The following is a 25639-nucleotide window of genomic DNA, read 5'->3' as shown; positions in this document are numbered from 1 at the left end:
TTTGTCAGTGAGATAGAAGATATAAAAATATAAAACATGCCGTTACAAAAATTTACCAACCACCATATTTTCTGCCAAAACATTACATTTACCTCAGTTTCTACAATAAAACTGTGGTAGATGTATGCCACTGCTGCCATCAAAAGTAAATTAAAAGGACAAAAAGATTCTGAAACGTCTTATACTGTCTAAAGGAGATCCCATATTAAATTATTCACTTAAACGATTTCACAGTAATGAAAACATTAGTATTTGGCAGAACCTCTCGTAACCTTGGTAATTTTGTGAGGCAAGACATAACAGAAACCTTGAGGAGAAAATTAAAAGTATTACCAATTTGAAATAGTATGTAACAATAATTATATTTTTACTCAGCAACATCGTTTCCCGCCTTTTGTCGTTTCGTTGTAATAACGGTTTCTCAGCTTCGATCGCGGGCTTCAGAAATGTGAAGAAAAGCGGCAAGTTCATTGCGCACGCGCACGATTTTAAAAAAATAAATATATTTGATGAAATTTAGATTTATGTTAAAAAAATCGGTAATTAATTATATGTTATCATACAAACAGAAAACAAAGTTCCAGTACAGACGTATATGATTGGTTCCTGAGGTGAAAATTAAAAGTATAACCAATTTGAAATAGTTTGCAACAATGATCATATTTTAATTTAACAACTATCTTTTGTGTCGTTTTATTCACATTTCCCGCCCTTTGTAGTTTTGTTTTCGTAACGGTTTCTCAGCTTCGTTGGCGGGCTTCAGAAATGAAGTTTTCACGGCGGCAAGTTCACAATATATTTGATTGCATGTAGATTTATGTTCACCAAATTGGTAATTAATTATATTTTTATCATACAAACAGAAAACAAAGTGCCAGTACAGACATGCTTTGGTCCCTTCATTTGTCTCTGCCTGTCGAATTTATTAAGATTGAAGAATTGGTTCAGCTTGACTAGATTTTGGATGAGTCAACCTTTCATTTAAATTGCAAAATACCTATCTTTAATTAATTTATTTTTTAACACAAGACCAATCGTGGCCCAAAAATGCCAAGCATTATATCCCCCAAACACTTATTCCAATAAAAAAAAAAAAAAAAGAAATTTTCTACCAGACAGGCTCTCATGTAGACCTTTCGTGCCTATGTCTTCACACACACACACACACACACACACACACACACACACATATATATATATATATATATATATATATATATATATATATATATATATATATATATACACACACACACACACACACTCTTGATTGAAATGTTTCCCATGATCTTAAAAATCTTTTGATCTGAAGGCATATGCTTAAATGTTTGAAATTAGTTTTGTAGACAAAAATATAATTGTGCCACCATATTAATTTATTTCATTATAAAACTACAATTTAATAATAAAAAAAAAAGTTTTTGAAATTGATGACTTGGACCAAATAATAAAGAAAAGCAGACAATAAGTGTCCAACATAGATGGGAACTCCTTCAATACTGTTTAAAAAGCATCCCAGGGTGATACCTCAAGAAGTTGGTTGAGAAAATGTCAAGAGTACATGTCTGCAAATTCTAGGCAAAGGGTGACTACTTTGAAGATGCTAAAATATAATACAGTTTTGATTTATTTTGGATTTTGTTTAGTCACAACATAATTCCCATAGTTCCATTTATGTTATTCCATAGTTCTGATGACTTTACTATTATTCTAAAATGTGAAGAAAAAAATTATAATAAAGAATGAGTAAGTGTTTCAAAACTTTTGACCGGTAGTGTATATATATATATATATATATATATATATATATATATATATATATATATATATATATATATATATATATATATATATATATATATATATATGGGGTAATTAGTATAGATTTGACAAAATACTACAAGCAGGACTGTGAAAGGAACTTTGACAACGTTATTAATGGAGAGCAACAGGTCAAAGTGGCCTGGCACAATTAATATTAAATATTTAGGCAATTTATGGCCATTACTCATTAAAAAAGTATTGCAACATAATTTTACACACAAAACAGATTTTTTTTTTTTTAAATGCCAAGGGCATGCTATGTAACCTATATGAATTATTAATTAATTTTAATTTGCCATAAAATAAATACATAATTAAATAAAAAAATATATAGTTGTTATTTTAGGTACTGAAATATTTATACAGTATTTCTTCCTGCAAGACTATTTGTTTTACTGTCAAATCCTGTCAAAAATCTTAAATATTTCCATATCAGTTTTTCATTTTCTTTGCTTAGCTGAGCTGATGTAGGTGGTGACACTGAAAGTGCGACTCATCCAGTATGTTGTGATTTGCATGCTGACCTTCATACATTCCTGAGTTTACCCTTTCCAATCCATGGGCCACACATTGCAAGAAGAGCAAAAATGAAATGCCACAGAATCAGTGAATTTGGGAAAGCAATACCTGTGAAGTGAGATTACAGACTCTGGAATATAAACGCAGTCTGTTAAAATGGACATAACAGAATGCATGATTTAATAGATTACACTTACAGATTTGCATTGGTCTTGTTTTAATTTTATGTAAATTTAGGGGTAGTCACAAGGCATTTTAATGCCACAATAAATGGCAGCTGCTGCCTTTATACCACGCTGCATTATCTGACCTGTATAATGGCAGATAACACCTTTCTGTAAAGGTGTGATGTATAATTCATTAATGCATACATACGATAGGAATCAATACCAGAAATCACACCTAGGAGTAACATTATCTTCTTTACGGGGGGGTAACATGACATTTATTAATTTTTTAAATAATATTATACAATAATATATGCATTTAATATTTTTATGTTTTATATTTGATTTAATTATAAATGTGAAAAGATATTATTTAATGTATATTTTTTCCTTATTTTTAAAAATAAATAAATAAATAAACAAGACATTTTTTAATTATGAAAGCGTTAGGCCTTTTCAAATTCAAATGTTCATTCTCTGCTGTCATCTAGTGGACATTCCAGGTGACTCCACTACACAGACACTCCCCAGGAAACAGGAAAATTCGGTAGTGTCTTGAAGATAACGCCCCGGCTACATAAAGTCTCGCGAGAGCCACATTGAATGTTCTCACACACACACACACACACACACACACACACACACACACACACACACACACACACACACACACACTGTGTTTTTGTGTTTATTTAGAGTCCTACAGAAACGCCACACCTACCCCTACCCCTAAATCTAACCCTAACCTTAACCCTACCATTAAATATAACCCTAAAAGTAACAGTGAATGACACTCTCGCAAGACTCAAGCTGCCGGGGGGTTACCTTCGAGACGCAGCAGGAACGATAGGCGTGGTTTAGTCATGCTGTCCTCCTATTGGTTCAAATCCAGGAAGTGTATATATGCCTTAGTTTAGGCAGTTATTTGAAACCGTAAACAGACTCGTGTTTGTCCGTTCATAAGATGCTAAATTGAACGTTTTAACAATAAATCATTCATAAACATTCCACGTCGGCACAGTAAAGGTAAGATTTAGATTGCTACTGCTTAAAGCATTTGTTGCAAATTAGTTATCAGCGGCGATTTTAGTGTTTTCATATTGAGTACATAAAATGTAATTAATACATAGTGGATATGGAAGCTAATTATTTATTAATAATGTTTTATTAATCTGATTCCTAGTCCTGTAGTGTGTTTGATGAAAGACTGTATAAAAAATATATTTTTTTGTAACAACATACATGATTTTAATCAACACACTATCAAAAAAGTACCTGAAAGTAACGGTATTACCATGTTTCTTTGGGTATAGTACCATGGTACTATGGTAATATCATGTTCTTGACTTTTAATTTAAATGCACATATATTGTTACTTATGCAAATGCAATAACCTGCCCATTGCATGCAACTTTGATCAATGCATTCGTAAATGCATTTGCATCTTTGTGCATCACATTCATGCATTCATGCATCTTTACATGTATCTGTTTTCTTATAGGGCATCAGGATGGAGCAGGTGAGCTGTCTTTCTATCATGAGATCACTGGTGTAGTAATCCGATCTGTGTCTCTTCTCCATCTGCTGTGAATAGAGAAGAGGGTTTGTAGAGCTGATAAGGCAGAGCAAAGTTGGAAGACTTTGAGGAGAGTACAAATAATGTAATAGCTCACAGTGCATGTGTGATCACGGTGGATAAACATGGATAGGAATGCTCTGACTGCTGCATTGCAGTCCAGGGACAAAACTTATGTGTTTTTGTGGACTTACAGCCAGTATCAGGTTGCACAAATTACAATATTTAAATGTCTGTGCAGTTTTGTTGTAGTGTTAAATTTCTAATGCTCTCATATCAATCATTGGTTGTTATAACTGCATTTAACATGTTCTTGCAGCAGGAAGCAAGAGAGTGGGACGCCGTTAACAGGTTGTTGCAGCATCATGGATTCAAACCCGTGAACTTTGCAGATCCAACAGAGAATACGAATCTTGCAGGTAATGTTTTATTTTTATTTTCATAATTTATTTATTATGTAACTAACGAATATGGAGAAATTGATAGATTCTTAGTTATAAAATTTTTGTATATAGCATGTTGTTTTGGCTCAATATGGCTTCAGTTTAATACTTCAATGTTGTATAGGGGTAATGTTGTTTGTTTGTTGTTTGTAGAGTTGGTTCTGTTGGAGCGCAAGTCCGCGGCAGACATAAGGGTGATGTTGAAAACTATGCTTGCAGATTCTGAAAGAAGACAAGGTCTGATCCAAGAACTCATTCAGTCCAACGGCTTATTAAAGTGAGTCCAGCTGTTATTTAACAGATTTTTTTTCTCTTTAATATTTATTTTTTATTATTTATTTATTTATTTATTTTATTATTTATTTATAGAATAAATAGATTTAATCATTATTTTATTTTTAATTGATTTATGTCCAAATTTGTTGAGCTTATTTAATATAATAAAAAAATGCCCCACTTTTTTCTTTATTTTTACTTTTTTAATTTTTTTATGTATTTACTCCTTTATTTATTGTTTTATTAATGATTGGATTACGTCCATTTGTGTTGAGCTTACTTAAAATAATTTACATATTCAGATTTACATCTTAAAGAAAAAAGGGAAAACATATTTTTCTCTTTTTTTTTTTTTTTTATACATCCATTTATGATTCATTGGATTATGTCTGAATGTGTTAAGCTCATTTAAGATATTTTACTTTTTTTTTTTTTTTTAATAACATTTTTCTCTTTTTTATTTCTCTTTATTCATTTAGTATTGATTGGATTATGTCAGAGAATTTTTTTTTTATTTAATTTTTCTCATTTTCTTTTTTTTTTTTTATTAATTAATTCATTTATTTACTCATTTACATTTTTTCGGATGCCCAAATGTGTTGTGCTTATGTAAAATAATTTACATATTCCCCCAAGAAAAAAAAAATTCTCATCATTTTAATTTTTATTTATCAATTAATTAATTTATTCATTTACTGTTGATTGAGTTGTGTCTGAATGTGTCTTGCTTATTTAAAATAATAATAAAAAAAATCTTTTTTTTTCATTTTCATTTTTGTTTTTATTTATCATTCATTTTTATATTAATTTATAATTTATTGGATTATGTTAGAATGTGTTGTGCTTGTTTAAAATAATTTACATATTTTTGTATTTTTAAATCTAATTTTCTTTTTTTTTTTTTTTTTTTATTTATTCATTCATACGTCAATCATTTCTAGGTTTTCATAAATGTTCAACATATCTTGGGGTCATTACCTACATTTCGTATACATACTTTCTGCTCAGTCGGTTAGCACTTGTCCCTTCCAATGGGATCACACCTGAACACGTCGCTTTTGTCATCCACATGCTCAATAATGTAAACTTAAACCCCCCATGTGAGTGAGTGGTGCTGACCACCTGTTGTAATGTGATATATAATCTAGTATGACTGGAGTAGAATGTTGTGACCATGATATGGGGGAATGAGATCAGCTGACATAACAGACGGGTTCCCTTTACTCTGATCTGATGTTCATTCCACTACACCCTTTAGGGTACGTTCAGACTGAACGCATTTTTGCGCCCGTTGTCCAATATGTAAACAGCACTAGATGGACATCTTTGACCGTTGCGCTGATTCTCGTGCAGGAGCACCGTCTTATTATCAACCTTTTTCCTGAATGTGGAAGTGTTCCATGATTTGCCTTTTTTCAATTTCCAGTCTCCAATGTTTTCACCCGCATCTGCGTATATTTTTAGCGAGTAATGTGATGTTTAAAATATCACATTTGTAAACATTTTCAAAAATGTGTGGCTTTAAAGTGCCGATACTTAAAGTTGATATGAATGTTTTTTTGGGGTTTTTTTTAATCCCTTTTTCTCCCAATTTGGAATGCCCAATTCCCACTACTTAGTAGGTCCTCGTAGTGGCGCGGTTACTTACCTCAATCCAGGTGGCGGAGGACAAGTCTTAGTTGCCTCCGCTTCTGAGACCGTAAATCCACGCATCTTATCATGTGGCTCGTTGTGCATGACACCACGGAGACTCACAGCATGTGGAGGCTCATGCTACTCTGCGCGATCCACGCACAATTTACCACGTGCCCCATTGAGAGCGAGAACCACTAATCATGACCACGAGGAGGTTACCCCATGTGACTCTACCCTCCCTAGCAACCGGGCCAATTTGGTTGCTTAGGAGACCTGCTGGAGCCACTCAGCACACCCTGGATTCGAACTCACGACTCCAGGGGTGGTAGTCAGCGTCAGTACTCGCTGAGCTACCAGGCCCCCCGAGATGACCTTTTTTTTGACAGTGCCTCACCTGAGTATGTAGATGTCATGAAGCAATGGTCCAAGGTTAATTATGCTGATATAATTGACTATTTTGAGTTGTTATGACAGCCAACAACTGCACAAGTTGGGCCTGAAATACATTTTTACTCCCAATAACAAAATGGTATTTGTTCTCTGTCTGAATTGCTCATTTTGGTAGATTTTACATTGTGTCTCAAGACCAGAAACACAAAACAGGCAATTAGAATCATCATGGCGCCACCCAGTGGTTGCTCAGGAAAACTTTGGATAGGCGCAAATTAAAAAGAGCGGCAACTTTAAAAAAAAAAAAACGCGTCTTGACACACCCGCGTTTTATTTAAAGGGATAGTTCACCCAAAAATGAAAATTCTTTTATAATTTACTCACCCTCATGTGATCACAGATGTGTATGACCAGGGTTGCCAACTTAGGATACCAGGCTGGAGTGAGATGTTGATGCCATGGCCAGGGCCGCATTAATGAACAGGCAAATCGTCGTTCAAGCCCAGTGGGCCCCGTGCCCATGGCACCTTAATGTGTCCTTGGTCATGTAGTGTGCGTACTTGATACTAGTAAGCCTTCTGTCTTAATGTCTAACACCACAACAAGACCTCTGTAACCCTACAAGGCAATTTCACAATTTCAAAACGCCCATACACTATGGCACAACCAGGGTTCCTGAGTCCAAAAATGGTCTTCAGTGGTGGCTGAGGTACCAAGTTCACCCACAAGCTCAAAGTTGGTTGGTTACATAATTGCAATTAATTACTAATTAACAGAATTACTGAACTGTATTTCATGTTTACATTGGAAATCTGGAACTTTTAGAATTGTACAGTTGTTTTACTTCAAAATGTTTTGGGAAATCAAACTAAATTAACTTAATTTAAATAAGACCTTATTTTTATAAGGTTAGTTATAATATTCTGATGGTATACCTACAGTATGAGTGGGCCATTTCATTGAGCTGGGACTATGCTTCCAGCAAAAATGTTTGTGTCCTTTTCAGAATTTGCTTCGGCAGCCCGAAAATTCAAGTCTCGTGCTGATGGAAAAATCCAAATTGAAGATTTGTTGTTTTATTTATTTTATATTGAATTACGTTTTCTTGTTATTTGGCGTGAGATTTACTTTGGTAGAGTGAGAGCGTGAGACAGAGCCTGAAAGCATCAAATGCGTGAGAGTTGGCAACCCTGGTATGACTTTCTTCTGCTGAACACAAATGAAGAATTTCTGAAGAATATTTCAGCTCTGTTGGTCCATACAATGCAAGTGAATGGTGGTTAGAACTTTGAAGCTCAAAAAGCATATAAAGGCAGCACAAAAGTACTCCATATGACCCAAGTGGTTAAATCTATGTCTTCAGAAGTGATATGATAGGTGTGGGTGAGAAACAGGTAAATTATTAAGTCATTTTTTACTGTAAATTCTCCTCCCCGCCCAGTAGGTGGCAATATGCACGAAGAATGCGAATCGCCTAAAACAAAACAAGAACTCTTAGGAGAGAAGAGCGTTTAGGAGGGCTGCAGGGCCGTTCCCAGATGAAGTATGTCCGGGAATGTATTCATTCTACAAACCTGCATACCTAAAGAATGTACTTTTTTACCTACCGAGAAGTATGTTTTTCATCAAATGTAGTACATACTCTGACTGTATGCAATTTTGGACACAGCTCCTCTGATGTCTGTTTAGTCAGTTCTTTTCAATTAATTGCTTGAACTTATTCACAAATCGGTCTGAATGATTCATTAGCACATAGGTCTGATCCAAATCATTTGTAAAAATCCTTATCCACTAATCACAGATAGCTGGAAAGATCATGGAAAAGTCATTGATCAAAAAGTGTGAAATCTGATACATGCAAAGAATTGCAAAAATTGTTTAGATCAGGAAGTGCAGTAACAACAAGCAGCATTTAAAGGTGTATTTTTGGTTTCTTACAGAGAGGAGGTGCAGCAGCATCAGGCACGAGCCACCTGTCATTCTCAGAGGGCGGCTGAGCTGGAGGGCATCCTAGATGGCGTGAAGGTCAAAGTTCAAGACCTTGAGGACTTGTACATCGGTAAAGCCGCCCAACAGCACAGCCAGTTCACACAGCTGCAGCAGGAAAAGAGAGATGCGGAGGTATTATTGTATTACCAAACTACTTTTTAAACTAACTACTATTAAAGGTTTATATGCTGAGACAACTATGAGTAAGCTATGTGTAGGTTGATTTCCCCCAAACTTTTCAACTCCGTGTGTGTGGTTAGAGACAGTGTCAGTCTCTGGAGCAGAAGCTCTCTCAGGAGAAGGAGCAGGTCTCTCAGCTACAGAAGAAACTCCAGTATGCAGTGAGGGAGGAAGAGAGACGTATAGCCCGACAGAACCAGAGCTTCCAGCAGATCCTCGGCAGATCAGCCCGACACAACTCCACCACTGACCAGCAGTGAGTGACAGAGAATCACAGGATCATCTTGGCCATCTGACCATCATAAATTATAATCTCTGGTTTCTGCACGTCATATTAATTTGGTTTTGTAGCTGCATTTTAAAGTAGAGTCAAATAAACTCAAGTATGTACAACCTGTACATCTATAAACTGGTATATATTGAATACAAAGTGTTTTGTTGAGATTTTTTTTGTCACATATAATATAGAAAAAAGGGTCAAAGGTCATACTAGTCAGGGTTTTGATGGTCATGAAAAACATGGAAATATTGTGGTTGCCAGGTTAAGGCCAGAGTATACTTAATTTATCCGTGTTCCGGATCGGATCGCACCCGGCCGACCGCGTTGCCTTTCTGAGTATACTTTTCTGACCGCAAACGAATAAGAAACGCGTTCGATGCATGCGCACTACATTTGCTTTGTGACACTCATTCAATGGCCAGCAGATGACGTACACAGATGAGGCGGCACGCGGCTTTGCTGATGACACAATTTGCGTCACACATACTGTTCTTGGAGTACATATACATACATATACATTATATATGTATGTGTGTGTGTATGTATGTGTGTGTGTGTGTGTGTGTGTGTATGTATGTATGTGTGTATATATATATATATATATATATATATATATATATATATATATATATATATATATAAAATATATATACACATGCATACATATACATATATATATATATATACAGACATACAAGCACACACACACACACACACACATATATACATATACATTATATATATATATAATGTATATGTATGTATACATATATATATATATATATATATATATGTATGTATGTATGTATGTATGTATGTAAATATATATTATAATATTTTATATATAATTATATATTTGATCAATTATTTATAAACAGTACTGGGCAAAAGTTTTAGGCACTTGTGAAAAATGTTGCATAGTGAGGATGTCTTCAAAAATAATGACATAAATAGTTTTCATTTATCACTTAATGTCATACAAAGTCCAGTAAACATAAAAAAGCTAAATCAATATTCGGTGTGACCACCTTTGCCTTTAAAACAGCACCAGTTCTCCTAGGTACACCTGGACACCGTTTTTCTAGGTTGTTGGCAGATAGGATGTTCCAAGCTTCTTAGAGAATTCACCACAGTTCTTCTATCTATTTAAGCTGTCTCAACTGCTTCTGTCTCTTTATGTAATCCCAGACTGACTTGATGTTCAGTGGGGGGCTTTGTGGGGGCCATGACATCTATTGCAGGGCTCCCTGTTCTTCTATTCTAATCTTTTCTATTTGCAAAAGTAATGTTTGGGAGTCTAACATTTATATTTCCTATTGACACACTAAAGCTGAAGATATAAATAACCATCTTAAGACAAATGCTTTTGTGAAACATCTTATGGGCCTAAGACTTTTGCACAGTACTGTATAATATAAATAATTATTTTTAAAGAATAACAAATATTTTATTTAAATACAACTTAAAACTCATTGGTAAAGGGGTCGATATCCTGCCTCAGTGAAGAACACATTTTATTATATTTAATTATTATTTACACCGATCAACCACAACATTAGAACCACCTGTCTAATATTGTGTAGGTCCCTCGTGCCGCCAAAACAGCGCCAATCCGCATCTCAGAATAGCATTCTGAGATGATATTCTTCTCACCACAATTATCTGAGTTATCATAGACTTCATCAGTTCGAACCAGTCTGGCCATTCTCTGTTGACCTCTCTCATCAACAAGGTGTTTCTGTCCACAGAACTGCTGCTCACTGGATGTTTTTTTGTTTTTGGCACCATTCTTAGTAAACTCTAGAGACTGTTGTGCGTGAAAATCCCAGGAGATCAGCAGTTACAGAAATACTCAAACCAGCCCGTCTGCCACCAACAATCATTCATGCGATTATCTAATCAGCCAATAGTGTGGCAGCAGTGCAGTGCATAAAATCATTTAGATACGGGTCAGGAGCTTCAGTTATTGTTCACATCAACCATCAGAATGAGGAAAAAATGTGATCTCAATGATTTTGGATTGTTGGTGCCAGACGGGCTGGTTTGAGTATTTCTGTAACTGCTGATCTCCTGGGATTTTCACACAGAACAGTCTCTAGAATTTACTCCGAATGGTACCAAAAACAAAAAACATCCAGTGAGCGGCAGTTCTGCGGATGGAAACGCCTTGTTGATGAGAGAGGTCAACAGAGAATGGCCAGACTGGTTCGAACTGATGAAGTCTATGATAACTCAGATAACCGCTCTGTATAATTGTGATGAGAAGAATATCATCTCTGAATGCTATTCTGAGATGCGGGTTGGCGCTGTTTTGGCGGCACGAGGGGGACCTACACAATATTAGGCAGGTGGTTTTAACGTTGTGTCTGATTGGTGTATTAAATTCTTTATTTATGGTGCTTTTCTCAGCATACAATGCTGTAATTGGCTGTAATTGGTGCCAAAGGTGCTTCCACACAGTATTGAGCAAAGGCTTTTTCGTTTTTTATTTTTAATAAATTTGCAAAGATTTCAAACAAACTTCCTTCATGTTGTCATTATGGGGTATTGTTTGTAGAATTTTGAGGAAAATAATGAATTTAATCCATTTTGGAATAAGGCTGTAACATAACAAAATGTGGAAAAAGTGAAGCGCTGTGAATACTTTCTGGATGCACTGTATGTTGATGTATGTGATGGATTGTGATTATGTCAATTACTTAAGTATCTCATGTAATACATTCAAATACACATTTTAATCGATTGACAACCTTAATTATTTTGTTTCTGAAGGATTTTGGATGTCATTGCCGTCTACGAGTCCCAAATGCAGCAACTATGTAATGAACTCAAGTAGGTGTACGAATGATTTTAATTTTAATTTTGACTTTTTCAAAGTAATCTACAACATTTACACATACTCTTGAATCAGGTTTAAAGAAATATGTCTTTAACCAATGGCATCTTGTCTGGCAGACTGTACAAAAGTAGCTCAGGAGAGAACGACTCCTCAAACTCCCAGAAGAACATATATATTACGGAGAAAGACACCACTGACATGTCATCCAACTACAAAACCCTTTTGAAGGTTGTCTTTCTCTCTTTATCAAAGTTGTCTATATACATTTGATGTCTCTCTTCTATTTATACCCAGTGAATTATTTTACTTTTTGGTCTTTGCATGTAAATGTGGTTCTGATTCACTGCAGTCCTACCAGAAGCAGCTAAAGGAGACCAAAGCTCAGCGAGAAGAACTCAGGTCTGAAATCCAGCAGCTTAAAGAAGATCTGGAGTCCAGGTTAGTAATGATCTGGAATAATTCAGTGGCTGTGTTCTAAAATCTAGTGAGCTAGAAGCAGGTTTATAAAGGTTACCTAATTAGTTTGTGCTAAAGTTTTCATTAGAATCACCCCTGTATATTTCTAAAAAGAGACATTACTGATTATTTATATCTTTGGTCATATGGTTTATCGTTAAATGTTTTAGACCTACTGTAAAAGAACTGAAGACCTGCAAGCAGCAGTTGAGACGCATGGATCGGATTATTCAACAGAACATCAGGTAAAACAGATATATATTTTTTAAAACATTGCATGATGTGTCCAATTGGATCTACATAACATAAAGCCCAATCCAGGTGAATTTTGAGAGTAAATGTTTTATTTTTAATCTCCCAGGTCAGCTCAAGCACTGAAAACACAGAACATGCCAGAGACGCTAAACACAGATAACACCAGCATACAGTCCCTGGAGGCCTCCACCTGCAAGAGATACCTTATGGTGTGTAGAAATACACTGAAATATTGGTATAATGTGGGTACAGTGTTGGTCTTGTGTCGATGTTTTCAGGTTTACTGCAGCTGTCAATGTTGTTCGTGTGAGTGCAATGTTTCCGGCTTTTGATTGTTCAGGACGTCTGCAAGGAACTCAACGTTCATGATGTCAATCGTATAGTTTCTTCTGTGAAAGTTCAATGCAAAGAGGCCAAATCTGCCACCAAGCTGGAGAAGGTGTACTTCAAAACGGCTTTCATAATTCTCTATTTTTAACAGTACAGTCTTTCTGGCCACTACAAAAATTGGGGAAGTGAATATCTTCATATTTGATCTCTAATATTATTATCTGATGTACTTGGTAGATCCTTCATGACATCACAGCAGTCCTGACCAATCCCAGAGCTCCGCTGGGGTTGCTGAGACAGCGTGCACAGGCTTCTAGAGATCCCAGTCAGGAGGTGGAGTTTGAGCAAATTATTCCCACCCTGGTAGTTTGGAGCCAACAACTAAACTCTATAGCAGTGAGTAACATCCACGTTCACCTCCACTTAACTGATTCATCTGGTTGAAATTTGGGCAGATTGAAAACAGTCATTAAGTTTGAGACTTTGCTTGGCTGTAAGTCACTAATGCGTTGAGTTTAAAAAGTAATGAATGTACATAGCAGTGATGAATTTCAGTTTGTAAAATTATGTAAATTTACAGAAAATTAAGCAATTGAAAGGACATGAAAAAACTGAACAATTTCCATCTTCTTTCTGCATTTCATGTTTCATGAATTACCGCATTGTAAACGCAACTACAAATGACAAACATGTATAACACATGCTTTTCCACAATGCACTGTAGCCTGAAGATATATATACTATATGTTGATAGTATCCTTTTAAGTATCTGTCACTATATGCCATTGTGCTCACATTTACAAATCTGTATGCATCCTCAGGATCTCCATCGTGCCCTTAGTAGACTGCAGAAGAGGTTGTTGCCATGGCAGCCAGAGGGCAGTATAACTACTCCTTTGGATTCAGTGCGGGTGGAAGACTTATTGCTTATCGTTGACACACTATTGGATGAAACGGCATCAGATGACAAGGTCAATCTCAGCACAGTCGCAATGTTCCAATCTTAATGTTATTTATCCTAAAGTAATCCATCTGGGGCTGGATTCATGAAAATCTTCTCGAGAAAAAAATTAAGAATGTTCTTAAGATAATATCAGTTTTTAAGATGTTTATACTGGATTCACAAAAGTCTTCGAGAAATATTAGGAACACTAGTAGGATAAATGATCAGTTTGTAATATATTTATACTGCATTCACAAAAATTTTCTTGAGAAAAAAATTTGAATGTTCTTAGGATAAATTATAAGTTCTTGAGGTTTATACTGGATTTACGAAAATCTTCTCGAGTAAAAAATTTTGAACGTTCTTGGGATAAATTATAAATTCGTAAGACGTTTATACTGGATTCAAGAAAATCTTTTAGAAAAAAGACCATTCTTTGGATAAATGATCAGTTCATAAGACATTTTATACTGGATTCACGAAAATCTAAAAGAAATGTAAGAACGTTCTTAGCATAAATTATTAGTTCGTAAGATGTTTATACTGTATTCATGAAAATCTTCTAAAAATATTTACGGACATTCTTAGAATAATGGTAAATTCGTCAGACATTTATACTGAATTTATGAAAATCTTCTAGACAAAAATTAAGAACATTCATAGGATAAATTATTAGTTCGTAAGATGTTTATTCTGGATTCACTAAAATTTTCTAAAAACATTTTTAAGAACGTTCTTAGAATAATGGTAAATTCGTCAGACATTTATACTGGATTCACGAAAATATTCTCGAGAAAAACATTAAGAACGTTCTTAGGATAAATGATCAGTTCATATGATGTTTCTACTGGATTTGTAGAAATCTTCGAGACAAAAAATTAACAACTTTCTTAGGATAAATTATAAGTTCGCAAGACGTTTATACTTGATTAACGAAAATGTTCTCGAAAAAACTAAGAGCATTCTTAGCATAAATTATCAGTTTGTTCGATGTTTATACTGGATTCATGAAAATTTTCGAGAAAAAATTAAGAATGATCTTAGAATAAATTTTAAGTTCGTATTACGTTTATACTGGATTCACGAAAATCTTTTCGAGAACAAAATTAAGAATGATCTTAAAATTAGGAGTTCATAAAACATTAATACTGGATTTACGAAAATCTTTTCGAGTAAAAAAAATTATAACTTTCTTTGAATAAATTGTACGTTTGTAAGACGTTTATACTTGATTCATGAAAATCTTCGAGAAAAAAATAAGAAAATTCTTAGAATAATATCAGTTTGTAAGATGTTTATACTGGATTCACGAAAATCTTGAGAAAAAAATTACGAACATTATGACAAATTATCAGTTCGTAATACATTTATACTGGATTTATGAAAATCTTCGAGAGTAAAAAAATTAGAATGTTCTTAGTATAAATTATACGTTCATAAGACGTTTATACTTGATTCACGAAAATCTTCTCGTGAAAAAATGTAAGAATGTTCTTAGCATAAATTATCAGTTCATAAGACGTTTATACTGGATTTTCGAAAATCTTTAAGAAAAAATTACGAACATTCTTAGGATAAATTATACGTTTGCAAGACGTTTATACTTGATTCAAGAAAATCTTTTCGAGAACAAAATTAAGAATGTTCTTAGCATGAATTATTAGTCTGTAAGATGTTTGTTCTGGATTCACGAAAATCTTCTTGAGAAAAAAATTAAGAACATTCTTAGAATTTAAATTTAAACGTATAATTTATACTAAGTTCACAAAACATTTATACTGGATTCACGAAAATCTTGAGGAAAAAAATAAACATTCTTAGAATTAATTATACCTTAAAGTTGACAAAGACTAGAAATCTTTTTGGGAACACAAAATATTCATAACTTTTTTCTTAAATTAGAAAATATTAAGAAAATTGTAGTTAAAGGTGCTGTAAGGGATTCTTTTTTTATGAAATTACATGCAGAAAACACCTATTGCACTGTAGTCTGGTGGAAATTCCAGAATGGCTGAAATGGCTTAAAATGCCTTTTAAGAAGAATTTTATTCTCAAGAATATTTTGAGAATCCGACCCGCCGCTCCTTATATTCACAATATTCTGCAGGTTCTGCGAAGTCCCACTAGACACACCCTGGAGTCGATGGTCGCCCACTTCCAGAAGCTCTTTGACGCTCCCTCCCTGACAGGAATTTATCCTCGCATGAATGAGGTCTACACCAGGCTGGGCGAGATGAGCAATGCCATGAGGAACCTTAGAGATGTTTTGGACTTGGGTATGATTTCAACAGAATTGCCCTAAAAGATTGGGCTCTCTTTGGTGGTTTTTATTTTATTGGAATTTCACCAATGGATTATTAAACATAAAAACTTACAGTAAGAGCATAAGAATGAAATGTGACCTTCCTCATTTTCTCTGTATTTTTATTGTGATGTCATGTGTTAGATGATGGCGCGCCCCCTAGCGAAGTTGTCAACAAGGTCGCCAGAATTGTGTCTCAGTCTGGTAACGTCGCAGGTCAAGAACTTTATAACCTATTGGAAACCACTGACATAGACAGGTGTGTAGAATAACTCTATATTTGAATCTTTAAACGGGCACAAAATAGGCCTGTGCAAATTGTTGTTAAAGGGATATTCCAGGTTCAATACAAGTTAAGATCAATCAACAGCATTTCATAACAAACCCTAAAACACCCGTTAAAACAAGGATTTAAACAACTTTACAGCTCAAATAATAAATACGTTTTTACAGAAGAATGTATTCAAGTGCTTTTATAAAATTATAAACTTCACATTTCTGCCTTTTTAAACCCTCCAAAAATGGGTCTTTCTTACTTCCACTGTAAGTGTCTCACTGTAACGTCGATTTTTGCTTTGAGTCGAAATAATTTTTTGTGTTAATCAACATTATGCCACAGATGCATTTGAGTGCACCTTGTATTGAACCTGGAATATTCCTTGAAAATTCCTTGTGTAAATTAACTTTGTTCAGTGCATCAAATTACATAAATATTTTTTTATTTTTTTATTGTTAAAAAAAACATTTTGCTGAATTGCCACTTTAAATTCAGTGCCTCAATATACGAATGGTTTTAAAATAAAATTCTTAAAACCGTTTTTGTGTAAATTGTCACATAGAGTTCAATGCATCAATTTACAGATGAACGGTTTAAAAAAAAAAAAAAATCGTCAAACTATTCTTGTACAGATTTTCGCTTTCTATTCAGTGGCTCAATATATGTAAGAATAGTTTTTTCCTTTTTCTCCCCAATTTGGAATGCCCAATTCCCAATGTGCTCTAAGTCCTCGTGGTGGCGTAGTGACTCGCCTCAATCCGGGTGGTGGAGGACAAATCTGAGTTGCCTCCGTGCCTGAGACCGTCAATCCGCGCATTTTATCACATGGCTTGTTGAGCGCATTACCGCGGAGACATAGTGCGTGTGGAGGTTTCACGCTATTCTCCACGGCATCCACGCACAACTCAACACGCGCCCCACTGAGAGCAAACCACATTATAGCGACCACGAGGAGGTTACCCCTTTACCCTCCCTAGCAATCGGGCCAATTGGTTGCTTAGGAGACCTGGCTGGAGTCACTCAGCACGCCCTGGATTCAAACCTATGACTCCAGGGGTGGTAGTCAGCGTCTTTACTCGCTGAGCTACCCAGGCCCCCCATAACAATAGTTAAAAAAAAAAAAAAAAAATATATATATATATAATTTTTTTTTTAACTTAAATTGTCACTTTACATTCAAAATTGTTCATAACACCATTCTTGTGTAAATTTTCGCTTTCAGTGCAATGCATAAATTGACATAATAATGGTTTAACCCTCCTGTTGCGTTCAGATTCTGCATACACCTTTTGCATTCATGGGTGGAATTCAAGCTTATAAATAATTCATAACCCGATGGTTTTCATCTAAAACTATATTGTAAGACAGTTTCTTAACTGTTCATAAATGTAAAAAGATTGCTATTTTTGGCATGTTAACTGACAAATATAAAAGTTATTAATATGCCATTTATTTTAGAAATAATAAAATGTAGAAATTATTTGATTTCAAAATATACATTACAGCAAAACCAGTGTGATACATGTGAAGACATCTTTTTTTAATCAATATTTCTGTGAAATTTTTATCTAAAATAATATAATATATAATTTATATTAATATCTAATGTGAGAATTACTAGTAATTTGAATGTATTTCCTATTACTCATAACTGCTCAATACAACTTGGTGGTCAAATTTATGAAACCAACGTATTCTTTTTCAACCAAACATCATCGAAACAACTGTACAACTCAAGTATACAACATTAATAATTTAATATGTTTTTAAGCAAAGTCTATTCTATTTACTTGCATGAACTGCTGAATGTTGATACGTGAGCATACCGTTAGCTGGTTTTACATCAGATGGCTGCAGAGTAAAAAAAATTGGACAATTTCCTCTTTCAAGCCCTATTTAGTGTGCATGTACTTTTGCTCTCACCACGCCCCCTTTAGACAGTAGTATCTTTTACTATGGTTGCGCCACACCAACAGCCATAAAACAGACCATTGAAAGTGTTGTGTATAAACCATTCTATGTTGGTGTTTTTGCAGCATTATCGTAAAGCTAAAGGAACATGACGAATTCTTTCCGGTTTTCCATTCTTTCATACTGGAGCTTCTACAAACTCTGAGTGAGACCAAAAATTTTTCTTTATTCACATTTCATCAAGAATATCAGGAACACTGCAAGTCACAGCTAACCAAATGAAAGAAATAAACATACTATATTTGCAGTTTGTGGTCTAGTGTACGACAATCTGAGCTAGAAGTACAAAAAAATATTTTCAGACATAAATGAAAGTTGTATCGTGTCACTGCTTGACTTCCATTTTGTCTTTTTCAGATGTCCAGAATCTAGACGACATTTTACCAACAATACGCTCTCTCAAGTCAACGGCGTGAAGATAAAGGCTGATAGTTTTGTTAAGCACCATGTGGTTTCATCTGGTTGGTTTTACGGTGTGTTGGTTAGACAATACTGCATGTTTTAAGTGTTCATATTTTATAAATAAATTGCATTTTTGTTGTGTGCATTTTGTAACGTCAAAACTGGCAAGTTTTCATTAAAATCTCTTGAAATTAAATGTTAAGAAACAGTTTGGGATACTGTTCAAGTTTAAAAAGGGTCTGTCAGTCCCCTTCCTGTGAAGCAGTGGAGTGCCCTTGAAGTTTCTCCATAATCAGACTGTTGGAAGGTGCGTTAGTGATCAGCGTTAACACAAATGATGGTGTCCCCTTTAAGACATGACGTATGACGGTACAGGATGCCAGGTCCTCAATGTGAAAGCCAGCATGACGGCGAACGTCTTCATGCAAAATATAATCCTGTGTCTGGTCTCCAAAAAACTGCAAGAGTAAAAATTTTAAACATTAGCTTCCTATTTATTTCTTACATTTTGTTACTTGATATTTAGACCCATTTTACTGTGAATACAGATTTATCTGACTGAATCAGAGTTCCTGTTTGCACCTTTAAATATTCAGCAAACTTTACAATAACGTTCAACATGTTAAAATTACTTGATGCAATAGCTAACATTAGTTGACATTGGTTAATGCCAATTTCTACACACATTTTAACATTAAAAGTTGTATAAAGTTGTTAATTAATGGTTAATTAACCATTAACCTAGATTGTAAAAAATTTTGTTCATTATTAGTTTGTGATACCTAATGCATTAACCTATGTTAATGAATTGAACATTAACAAAACTTTTATGACCACAGATGAAGGTACTTACAGCTTTCCCCGATAACGGGTTGATGAAATCTGCCCAGTAGCCTCCTCTCCACAGTGTGAAGCAGATTTCTTTAGCACCACTGACAAACTGCAGCAAAAACATCATACATTATAGGTCAAACAAGTCCTCAACTAAATATATACGGAAAGCTCACTATATATTTTTTTATATCTGCCACATTAACTGTATAGATAACAAATAGTTCACTAAGAACGACTAAGTCTAATGTCACGGCTTTAAAAACAACAGATCAGTGTTTTTATTATTATTACAGTTAATGAAAATGTTTTCATTTTTTTTTGTTAATAATAAGATAGTTGGGAGAAAACTAAATATATTTTCATGACTCAAAAACGTACAATAAAATGTGTTTTTGATGCACATTCTTTATACAAATTTGAAACTTGCCTTCATTAAACATGAAAATACCACTAGATAACAATTAACACGACTCAGCAGCCATATCACCCTGTAGCTCAAGACTGTTTGCCTACTGAAGCTAAGCAGGGCTGAGCCTGGTCAGTACCTGGATGGGAGACCTCCTGGGAAAACTAAGGTTGCTGCTGGAAAAGGTATTAGGGAGTCCAGCAGGGGGTGCTCACCCTGCAGACTGTGTAGGTCCTATTGCCCCAGTATAGTGATGGGATTACTATACTGTAAAAAGGCACCGGCCTTCAGATGAGACGTTAAACTGAGGTCCTCGCTCTCTGTGGTCATTAACAATCCCAGGACATTTCTCGAAAAGAGTAAGGGTGTAACCCTGGTGTCCTGGCCAAATTCCCCCCTTTGGCCCTTATTAATCATGGCTTCCTAATAACCCCCAGCCATTAATTGGCTCTATCACTCCACTCTCTCCTCTCCACCAATAGCTGGTGAGTGTACTGGTACACTATGGCTGCATCATCCAGGTGGATGCTGCACACTGGTGGTGGTTGAGGAGAGTCCCCTGTTCACTGTGTAAAGCGCTTTGAGTGTAGTGTCAGAAAAGCGCTATATAAATATAACATTCATTCACTAGACGACCATAAGAAATTTGAGATCATCAACCATATTTAAATCATTTCAGTTAACGCATCAACTTTGGTAGTGCTAAAATACTATAACTAAAAGCTAACTTAAAGTCAAAGAGTGAAAACTAACTCAACTTAAACTAAATTGAAAAAAGAAAAACGTTCAATTTTTAATTTATAATAATTTTTTTTAATTACTAGGGTCATAAATCATTAAAATGTGTAATCAAATTAATCACATGACATACTGTCTAATTAATCAAATTAAATATTTGCTGAAAAGGGCTCCCAGATAAAAACAATTCAATATACAATAAAACAATTATACATTTAATATATAAGAAATATATTCAATTTTAATTATACCATATATTTCGAAGTCATTATATTATTGTGGCAGACAAGTAAAGCATTGATTAGATAATACAAACAGTGGCTTTAATATAGCCTATAGTTTGGTTTATTTCCATATCATTAAACATAAGCCTACTCACTAGCCTACAGTCAATGCATTTTAACATTTGAATTCATCAATCTATACAAGGTAGACTTAAGAGATATTCTCACATAAAGCGTTCTTGCATTCACATTGGTGCATCCAAACTGTGGTTGCGTCACTTTTCACTGGTTTTCATAATCTCTAGCATTAAATGCAGCATTTTTAGGAGGTTAGGAAGTTAAATGGAGTTTGAATTTTTTTTTAAACGCAGCTCGAGACCCCTGCACTCTGCTCCATCCAGCAGTCTTCGATAAGTTGACTATTTGTCGTCTGTACAGCTGCGCATCACCTGTACAGCTGGATCTGTGCTTACTGCTCCCTGCTGAAGAGATTCGCAATAACGTGGAGGAGGCACTTCAAGCTTGATCTGGGGTCGGATTCACGAAACGTTCTTCATAAGAAAATTCCTCTAAAGTAGCATTTTCAACATAATTTCAAACTTTAAAAAACGGTTATGAATATTTTGTATTCACCAAACAACGTTAAAATTTTTATCTTTTCAGGAATTTTATTTTTTTTTAATTTTATTTTATTTTTTTATTGTAGTTAAAAAACATCTTAAAGCTAGGATAACCTCACCGTCGTCTTAAATCCCAAGAAGTACGATGTTTTATGAATTTACTAGGTTGTTTCAAATGTGACCCGTTCTATCATGTCAGATGTCGAAATGTGATTTTAGTAGAGGTATACCGAAATATCGGTTTTACCAATTAATTGTGCCGATAGTTGCTTTTTGGATCTATCGGTTATCTCAAAAATCTATGTTGATATTTGCCGATAGTTTTTTCATTATTTCGTCATTTCAAAATAAGAGTCCCCGGTGTGTTTCGGGCACGTTTATACTGAAGTCCCGCGTTATGCACCAAATCTTATTTTTCTCTGGTTATTAATGGGATTTTGATTGAACAAAAAACTGAATCTGGGATTTTATTCATTTTGGACTCTTTGTGTTTGCCCGCCATAGTAAAGAAATAATAAAAAACTAATTTTTACATTCTATAAATCAATTTTAAAAACTACTGGCCGATTAATCAGTTATCGGCCTTTCCCACCACCTTAGTTATTGGTATCGGTCAACCTCTAGATTTTAGACCAACACACATTTTGTCATTTTTATTTTCAGCTTTCAAACCATGTAAATCTTATTTTTAAATTCAAATAATAAAATGTTGTTTTGAAGCTTCATAATGTAGTGAACAATCATGCTAGTCAATTCAAACAAACACACTTCATAGCGCTTTCTCTCAGCCATCTTTAGAGTTCATAGAAACATCCAACATTTACATAAAAAAAAAAAAAATAAATAAATATATATATATATATATATATATATATATATATAGATAGATAGATAAATGTATCGTTCAGTTGCCAGTGTTGAAATATTGAATTTGTTGTGTTAGACAAGGCAGCCTCATGAGCAGGCTAGTATAATATGACAATGTCAAAGCCTGTCACTGAATTAAAGGAATATTCCAGGTTTAATACAAGTTAATTTGTTGATTACCACAAAAAATGGTCTTAGGTTACAGCGAGGCACTTACAATGGAAGTGATTAAAGCCAATTTTTTGAGAGTTTAAAAGGCAAAAATGTGAAGCTAATAATTTTATAAAAGCACTAACATTAATTATGTTATTATTTGAGCTGTAAAGTTGTTTAAAATCACCATTTTTACAGTCATTTTAGAGTTTGTTGACATTACATCATCATGGCAACGAAGTTGTAAAATTGGATATGACTTCACAGAGAAAAGGTTAGTAAGTGATTTAATCACACTAAAATCATGTCAACATGCATACTGTTTATGACATATAGCTATAATTTTTTATAGTTATAATTTTTATGCATCACTGTATACCAGATTTTTGCAGATATTTCAGAAAAGGAGAGCCAATTCAAAAATAATTTTTATGCTAATCAATTTTATGCCACAAATGCTGTCGATTCAGCTTAACTCATATGGAACCCGAAATATTCCTTTAAAAAAAAAAATGTAGACGTTCTTAAGAAAATATTTGAGACGTTTTCAAGAATTGCAATTACGTAAATCAAGCCCCTGCTCTGTTGGTTGGAAAATATCTAATTATGGTGGTGCAATTAAATGCGTTATTTGTTATATAAATAAAAAATAACGCATTTAATCGTGCCACCGTTTTTAATTCCAAAAATCACACTGAAAAAAAAAAAACACACCGAACTGACGCATTACAGAAGTTTTTAGGAGTACGTGTCTGAATCCACAAAATGACAAAACTCACATTATCTAGCAGTTGTTTGTGATCTCTTTCCAGTTCCTCTGTGTCCACTGTTTCATTTCTCTGTGTTACCGTGACAACCGTAATGGGACTTGGAGGAAGTACAGGAAAAAATAGTTCCAACTCTGACAGGACAAAACAAAGACATTATCATCAAAACTGTTAAAACAGCACCAACGACTTCAAGCTCAAGGTGTTTTACCAAAAAGTGCTTCACCTTTCTTTAGCAACTCTGGGCAGGAATGCATGGAACATACAACATTTGAGTGATTAAAATAGTGTTCTGCTTTGCTGACTCGTTGTGCCATGAGAGAAACTTCTTTACCCTGCACAACACAGAAGGATTAACATTACTGTTATTTGAAAAAAAGTACCAAAACATTACATTTGGAACTAGGTTAGAATGCGTCATGTAATTTGTCCTTGCTGAAATTGAAATCCTACACAAAGTGACAAAATCACAGCCAATCAGAACATATTTGATGTTTAATGAACAGCTATGTGGACTAATCGAGATTCCACTGTGGGTGGAGCAGCTCAGCTTGACACAACCAACAAAATGTCTTGTCATGTGCCACTAGTTGCAGCTGATTGGGAGAAAAATTTGAGACTAATGTGAAAAAGACGAAAAATATTACCCTTTTTTTTTGCCTACTGAAGAACTAAATTGTTTTCTAAGTGATCGTTACCTGATATTCATTAACAAACTGTGCGAGTATAAACTCGTGCCTCTCTGTGCTGGATGGGGCAGACAGAACATCCGGGACGGTCCGATGTACTGGCCCTCTCTTCTGTAACCCTGTGCCCTTAAGGTGACAGTCGAAGCCCACGTTGCCTGGCAACTGGAAGCGTTGGTCTTGAGGCCCAAAAGGACCCATCATTTCATCTGGCCATACTGTTCTGGGACCTGTGAGAGAATTTAATCAAACAATTTACTTTAGTTTTAATTAAAGAATGTAGGCAGTTTTGACCCAAAATTTGAAAAACAAATCCCAACAAAGCGTAATATATAATTAAAAGTTCTATATATTACATACTTGTACGAATTTTAATATGTCAACACTGAAAAAAATGACTTAAGATTTAATTTAATAAAGTTTTTTTAAATGTTCCAATAAAACGTTCATTTAAATTTTACTAAACGTATTTAATTTCCACATACATCAGATTTGTAAATAAAAATTACTGTAGTAACTGAAATGTATAAGTAAAATGTACTTATTTTAATCAATGTTATGTCATGAAATTAAGTACATTTTACTTAAATTTATACCGTTAAAAATTATTCCGAAAAACTATGCACAAAAAAACTTACGAAATAAAAATGAATTAAGGGTACGTTTACACGACAACGATGTAATAAAAACGGAAACGTTTTTCCTTTGCGTTTTTGAAAAGTTTCGCAAGCAGACAACAACGTTGTCAAAACGTTCACACGGATCCGCGAAAACGACTAAAAACGCTGTATTATGCATGCCAGACCAGTAGTTGGCGATGTCACTTTGTAAAGAAACACTTCGCGCCTGCGCACATAAGCTTTCTTCCACAGAGCGGTGAATACAAACAAAGATGGCGGCGAAAGCATCGAGCAGTTTTGTCTGGATGGACGATGAGGTTGCTTTATTACTACAATTACTTTGCTGGAGAAGCGTCAATAAACTCAAAATCTTGAGCAGCACAAACACAGTCCTGTAGTCCGCCACTGAAGTTTTGAATGTCTCGTGCATTGTTTTGAAGTACTCTCGCGCATGCCTATAGACTGAACATGTAATACGCATGCGCATGACGTCATCGTTTTCACAAATTGGCATTTTTGTATGTTTACACGGAGATGATAACGGCATCGTTTTCAAAAATTTGCACTTTGAAACCCGTTTTCAAAAGTTTGCGTTTTCAGGCCCCAAAACGCCGTTGTCGTGTAAACGAACAGCCAAAACGCATAAAAAGTTTTCCGTTTTTAGTTGAAA

The 25639-nt window shown here is 34.6% G+C and overlaps 2 protein-coding genes across 6 annotated transcripts in view; one reads left to right on the top strand and one right to left on the bottom strand.

The window, feature by feature from the left end:
• The first annotated feature begins 3309 nt into the window (after nucleotides 1-3309).
• On the top strand, nucleotides 3310-19199 carry cep70 (centrosomal protein 70). Of its 4 annotated transcripts, none has more exons than XM_051693841.1 (18): nucleotides 3310-3536; nucleotides 4012-4029; nucleotides 4409-4505; nucleotides 4683-4806; nucleotides 8771-8951; nucleotides 9080-9255; nucleotides 12052-12111; nucleotides 12235-12346; nucleotides 12468-12556; nucleotides 12745-12819; nucleotides 12936-13038; nucleotides 13170-13268; nucleotides 13397-13555; nucleotides 13981-14130; nucleotides 16210-16378; nucleotides 16549-16663; nucleotides 18718-18797; nucleotides 19010-19199. In XM_051693841.1, exons 2-18 carry the CDS (start codon nucleotides 4021-4023, stop codon nucleotides 19066-19068), a joined length of 1857 nt encoding a protein of 618 aa, XP_051549801.1. In that variant the 5' UTR covers nucleotides 3310-3536; nucleotides 4012-4020; the 3' UTR covers nucleotides 19069-19199. The 4 variants fall into 4 exon arrangements, with proteins under 4 accessions (XP_051549801.1, XP_051549800.1, XP_051549799.1 ...); XM_051693840.1 differs by having other exon boundaries at nucleotides 3311-3536; nucleotides 4406-4505; XM_051693839.1 differs by lacking the exons at nucleotides 3310-3536; nucleotides 4012-4029 and adding an exon at nucleotides 4143-4292 and having other exon boundaries at nucleotides 4406-4505.
• The window catches only part of mmadhca (metabolism of cobalamin associated Da), a 20684-nt gene continuing 14046 nt past the window's right edge, over nucleotides 19002-25639 (bottom strand). For both annotated transcript variants that reach the window (XM_051693844.1, XM_051693843.1), the window contains exons 4-8: nucleotides 24362-24579; nucleotides 23890-23998; nucleotides 23676-23797; nucleotides 19908-19994; nucleotides 19002-19512 (exon numbers count right to left, since the gene is read on the bottom strand). In XM_051693844.1, the coding sequence (XP_051549804.1) occupies nucleotides 19297-19512; nucleotides 19908-19994; nucleotides 23676-23797; nucleotides 23890-23998; nucleotides 24362-24579 (752 nt within the window). In that variant the 3' untranslated portion in view covers nucleotides 19002-19296. The remainder of the gene's footprint in view (nucleotides 19513-19907; nucleotides 19995-23675; nucleotides 23798-23889; nucleotides 23999-24361; nucleotides 24580-25639) is intronic.

The sequence above is a fragment of the Myxocyprinus asiaticus genome, chromosome 49 (assembly GCF_019703515.2).
Source record: "Myxocyprinus asiaticus isolate MX2 ecotype Aquarium Trade chromosome 49, UBuf_Myxa_2, whole genome shotgun sequence".
NCBI classification, from domain to species: Eukaryota; Metazoa; Chordata; class Actinopteri; order Cypriniformes; family Catostomidae; genus Myxocyprinus; species Myxocyprinus asiaticus.
Note: the sequence above shows the minus strand (reverse complement) of the source record. Positions and strands in the feature narration are given on the sequence as shown.